The sequence below is a fragment of the Aethalodelphis obliquidens genome, unplaced genomic scaffold, assembly GCF_003676395.1.
Source record: "Aethalodelphis obliquidens isolate GAN/ISIS:26980383/991018 unplaced genomic scaffold, ASM367639v1 scaffold5, whole genome shotgun sequence".
Taxonomy (NCBI): Eukaryota; Metazoa; Chordata; class Mammalia; order Artiodactyla; family Delphinidae; genus Aethalodelphis; species Aethalodelphis obliquidens.
The window spans coordinates 32,011,678-32,017,453 of record NW_020837949.1 but is presented as its reverse complement, the minus strand read 5'-3'; the positions used below and the strand labels follow the sequence as shown (position 1 = coordinate 32,017,453).

Sequence of the window (5,776 nt, the reverse complement as noted above, 5' to 3'; positions counted from 1 at the left end):
AACTGTCTTATAATATATATATATATATATATATATATATATATATATATACTGCTGACCCAACTTGTCTTCTCTAACAAATTTTCCTCTTTAAATTGCTGCAACTGAAAGCATATGAATGAGATCAGAGAAAAGATCATTTTGTTTTCTCATTATTCTTTCCTTATTGACCTTACTGCTCAAAACTGTGACAGCAAAAGTAAAAAGGAAAAGATGTGAAGATAAGGCTAAGCAAATGTGGCATTTTAGTATAAAAATTCTTAATAATCATCACCTCTAAGCTCAAAAAAGTAAATTATTAAGCACATATTATGTTCTAAGCATACTGCAAAAAAGATAAGTTTAAAAGGATTGACACAATATATTTTTATAGCTCAACGACATTCAAAATAACACTAAATTGTTTGGGGGTATATACATATAGTAAAAGTATAAAGACGTACATAGGAATAATAAATACCAACTATAGGAGAGTGGTAATCTCCAGGGGGAAAAAGATAAGTCGCCATACATTTTTGAATGTCTAAAATATTTAATAATTTAAAGAGAACTGAAAATATTAGTGCATAGCAGAAGAACAAAAACCAAAGACTGCTAAAAATGGCTGACTCAAAAGGAGGTTTCATATTTTTATTAAACTTCCAACTGGTGCAGGAATACGTATGGCTTTGAAAGGCAAAAAAGTAAAAATATTTTTTAAAGTGTTAAATAATGACATCTGGAAGGAAATCAGGAAATACTAAAACAAGAGTTACGTGTGAAAATGAGACTTCAGAGGTAATACGGGTGAAAGTGGGGACAAAGGTGTTTCTCTACTTATACCTATTTGTTATTGTTTTTTTAAAAGGAAGTTAAAATTTTTTTGTAATTAAAGACAAATTTTAAAAGGCTGACGAAACACTTTACCAGTAGGCTCTTTTCAATCCTTTCAAGAGCCTCCAACACTTCAGTGCACCTAGTCCCACTACTCCCAAGGCAAACTCACTTTTCTAAAACAAATTTCTGCCTATTCCATCCCATCCAACACTATGCACACTCCTGCACGTGTTCATATCCTAGTATTAGGCCTCTTTCAATTATTCCAATTTTATTCAATTTAATTTTTTAATTACAAATTCAAGTTCCATTGTCCACAAAGTCACACGATCCTTCTTACTTGTTACAACGGCTAATATTTATATAATGCCTATATGTTCTAAGACCCGTATATAGTCTCTCATTTTAATCCCCCCCCAAAAAAAAAACCCTTTGATACAATGCATCCCGGTTTTTAAAAGGGGGTAATTGAAGTTTAGGAAGTTTCCTAAATTGGTCAAGATTACAGAGCCATCAAGTGGCAGGGCTAATAATCAAACCCAGAACTGTACTGTTTCCAAAATGATTTACTTTCCACTAAACCATGCATCTCTAGCATAGAAGAAAAACATTTTGCTATATACAATTTTGTATGTGAATGTTTTGTATTTACAGGTAGACAGTAGATGCTTGTTACTCCTTTGATAATTTCAGTCATTATCAACAACTCACACTTCCATGTCAAGGTAATTTTAAAAAATAACATTTAATTTAATACACAGAAAAATGTCATGGGACCCAAGACAGAATTATAATGTTTTTATAAAGAAATAGATGCTCTGGGAGTTCAAATGACTTTCCCAAGGAAGCACACTGAGTAGGTGATAGGCTGGAAGAGGTATCCAGATAGATTCCTACTTCATTCTCATTCACACACTGACACAACCAACACAGGCAAAGAACATAACTAAAATGTACATAACTAGAAACAATTCTTGAGAAACACATAATAATAATTATAGACAAGTAAATGCTGAGCAAAGTAAGTAAGGATTATCAAAGTGGGGTAGGATTAGTCAGACTAGACCTTTTGAAGGAGGTGGAAGAACTGATGGACGGTGTCAGTGTGGCATTCCAAATTTGTGTTAGAGGAAGAAAATAAGGCAGAGAGAACTGAGTCAAGTAAGACATGTAGGACACTTGAGATACTAACATTCACTGTGCTTCCATTAGAAAAACAACTCAAACCTTTTAAAATAAGGAACCCTGGGGCTTCCCTGGTGGCGCAGTGGTTGAGAGTCCGCCTGCCAACGCAGGGTACACGGGTTCCTGCCCCGGTCCGGGAAGATCCCACATGCCGCGGAGCGGCTGGGCCCGTGAGCCGTGGCCGCTGAGCCTGCGCGTCCGGAGCCTGTGCTCCGCAACGGGAGAGGCCACAACAGTGAGAGGCCCGCGTACCGCAAAACAAACAAATAAATAAATAAAATAAGGAACCCTTGTGAACTGAGACAACTGTGTTAGGTTGAAACTGTCCCTTAATTCTCACCAGAATCCAGGAGCTCCTCGACCAATGAAACATCTCCTGTAGTCAAAGCTTTCTTAAATGTTTCATGCTTTTCTTCAATGGCTAACGGTCCTTTTAATTTCTAAAAAAGCAGAAAGTTAAAAAATTTTCCTGTTACACATACTTTCATTTCCACTGCATCGGGAAACAATAATGATCGAGTTTTGGTACATCTTTTTTTGGGGGGTGGGGGTGGGGGGAGGCAACATCCAAAGTTTGTGACTAACTCATAACTAAAATTATCTTTGGGTTATGATGGGTCCAAACCTAAGCAAAGAGCTACATCGACAACCTAAAGAAGCGCATTTGATGGAAAGCACAGTAGGGAAACTGCGAATTGGTTTGGAGTCCGAAAGCCTGTATTTACACTGGAAAAAAAATTAGGGAAACACAGGCGACGAAGTAAGAGGTTTCATGGCCAGGGAAGACCGATCCAGGTGCGGCCAAGACAAGTCCTCCTTCGCTACCTGAGCTGCCCGGTCGAGATACCCAATCTCCCAGCCGTCATCCTCGCTCTCGCTACTCTCGCCTCCACCGGCCACTGCCAGACCGCGCAAGGGACCTGCAGCCATGGCCGCCGCCCAGGTCCCTACAAAATCGGCCGCTCGCACGCACGCACGCACGCCCGCCTGCTCCCTCTGCGCCTGCGCACCGGAGCGCGTAAGGCTGCGCGGGAAGGCTGTGCGGGCAAGCGCGACGCGCTAGCGTTGGGGCCTTGGGCCCTCAGGCGCAGGCGCGTGAGCGCGCGCAGCGACCCGGGTTCCTTCCCGCCAGTCGTTAAGCCCTTGGGAGAGGAAAAGTGGTCAGTGTGGCGGGGCGAGCGGAGCTGATCTCCTGGCCAGTGCTTCCAATTCCTTTCAGGGGTCTTACCCTACATTCTTTTTAGGGTATTTGCTTAATGAAATTCTTGCTCTTTAAGGAATGCCCCACTTGTGGCAGGAGCAGAATGGGGATTTAAATGACGCATAAGACTAGGCTTTCGCTTCCATTACCTTTACCTGTCCCCCTGCCAAATCCACTATCAAACATGCGTCCCCTGGCCAATGCTGTTGGCCAGAATACCTCCCTGAGGAACATCACCCATACGTTCAAGGAGCCGGCAGATAAATGGGAGCTGACAAAGGAACCAGGAGAATTCGTCCTTTAAATTTCATGGGATCTCGGATCTCATCGTAGATTTAGAAATTTCGGAACATCAAACACTCCCCAGATGGGTAGTGTAGATGCCTTAAAGGAAATAATCGAGAAAGGGGAGGAGTGGGGAAGAGAATGCATCAAAACAGTTGGGAAGGGCTTCCCTGGTGGCGCAGTGGATGAGAGTCCGCCTGCCGATGCAGGGGACACGGGTTCTAGCCCTGGTCCAGGAAGATCCCACATGCCGCGGAGCGGCTGGGCCCGTGAGCCATGGCCGCTGAGCCTACACTCCGCAACGGGAGAGGCCACAGCAGTGAGAGGCCCGCGTACCGCAAAAAAAAAAAAAAAAACAGCTGGGAAGAAGAAATGATTTAAACTTTCAGAAAGTAAACAATACAAACAACTCCAGGTGAAAGCGGTCCAAACTGACTTTTCTGCATCTATTCCAGCTTCTAGATGAAATATTGGTAACACAATGATTATCTTTGCCGCCAGAGGAAAGTAGACCTATCAACGAGTAGGGCACATGTATATACCTAAAGATAATTTTAAAAGAATGTAGCCATGCACCATTCTTAGAAAGTTTTACAATATTTTTTTTCCCTTAAGGGGTCTTTGGTGTAAGATTTTGAAATTATCTGCTTCAGAGATTTTCACAGATAACTATTTTTAAGTAGTGTGGTTATTTGAGGGCAAGGTCTGTCTTTCTAATGCATTCATTCCATAAATGTCATGGATCACTGAGCACAGCCAGGCATAAGTAAGTTAGGGGAGACAACATCAAAGACAAACCAAGCTGCCTCATGGAACTAACATTTTAACGAATAAAGACAGTAAGCAAGTAAACAAACAGGATTATTGCAGATTGTAAGTGACCCAAGGAAATAAACAAGTGCTCAGTTTCTGGAATCGCATAACTTAGGTTGTTTCCCAGCCAAATCACTTACTATCAGGAGCTGTGTGCTGTCGGGCAATGTACTTAGCGTCTTTCTTCATCAGTTCCCTTATCTGTAAAATGGAGATTATGACGGTACCCATCATATAGAGTTGTTTGGAAGATTAAGTAAAGTGTGGGCTTGGAATAGAGCCAGTCTCAGTGTAAGAGGTAAATAAATCTTAGCTAGTACTATTATTATTATTATTATTATTATTATTATTTTAAATAGGGTAGTTGACCTGAGCAGAGTCATGAATGACAAGAAGGAGCCAGCCATAAAAAGTGAGAGACCAGAGCTTTCTTGGTGGAGGGCATGGCTAGTACCAAGGCCCTAAGGCAGGAAAAAGCTTGGACCAAGGCCTGGGACTAGGGTGGGGCAAGTGAAGACCCTAGGGAGAAAATTTTAAGAGACACTCTTAAGAGCCTGTAAGTTCTTCTATTTTGCACTCTAGGTGTCTCATTTACTTTACCTTGTCCCTGCCCTGCTTGGACCAGAAAGGCCTGAGGCTGGAGCTTCACTGAAGGAAGGGGTATGTGATGAGAGGACCTGTTGGCCTTAAGCAAGGATTTGTAGATTTTACTGTAAGAGCAATTGGACACTGAGATATTTTTAAACTGATAAAAGTCATGTTCTGGTGTGTGTGTATGTATATATATGTCTATTTAAAGATACTGAACTTCTTTTGTAGAAGAGATTTTTGGTTTGAGCATTTGGCTAAACAGTGGTGCCATTTACTAAGATGGGGGAAGATCATAGGATAAACGTGAAGATGGAATGAGCATCCCAAAATTATCATATTCAAAATCAAACACTGAAATGTAGCTGTCAGGTGGGTAGTTGGATGTTCAACTCTGGAGCTCAGGAGAAAGGCTGATCTTAGAGGTATAAATTTTGGAGTTATCTACACATAATTGATTTTTAAAACTTTGGGAATTTATCCAGCAAGATTTTTTGTAAATATAGATGCTATAGACTAAATGTTTGTGTCTCCCAGCCCCGCCTCCCCCCACCCCCCGGGCCCCACAAAATTCATATGTTGAAACCTGATCCCCAAAATGATAGTATTTGGAGGTGGGGCCTTTGGAAGGTGATAAGGTCATGAGGGTGGAGCCCTCACGAATGGGATTAGTGCCATGAAAGAGACCCCAGAGAACTCTTTTGTCCTACCATGTGAGGACACAAGAAGAAGGTACCCTATGAATGAGGTAATAAGCTCTCACCAGACACTGAATCTGCCAGTGCCTTGGTCTTGGACTTCCAAGCCTCCAGAACTGTGAGAAATAAATTTCTGTTATTTTAAATGATCCAGTCTATGGTATTCTGTCATAGCAGCCTGAACAGACTA

The 5,776-nt window shown here is 41.6% G+C and overlaps 1 protein-coding gene across 2 annotated transcripts in view; it reads right to left on the bottom strand.

Annotated features, from left to right (window-relative positions):
• Positions 1-2,938, bottom strand: part of ASZ1 (ankyrin repeat, SAM and basic leucine zipper domain containing 1) — an 82,514-nt gene extending 79,576 nt beyond the window's left edge. The window contains exons 1-2 of one of the 2 annotated variants that reach the window (XM_027102105.1): positions 2,827-2,938; positions 2,342-2,441 (exon numbers count right to left, since the gene is read on the bottom strand). Coding sequence is in view for 1 of the 2 variants with exons in the window: in XM_027102104.1 (XP_026957905.1) it covers positions 2,342-2,441; positions 2,827-2,931 (205 nt within the window). In the remaining variant the exon portion in view is untranslated. The remainder of the gene's footprint in view (positions 1-2,341; positions 2,442-2,826) is intronic. The other variant, XM_027102104.1, reaches the window with a different exon arrangement.
• Positions 2,939-5,776: the final 2,838 nt, after the last annotated feature.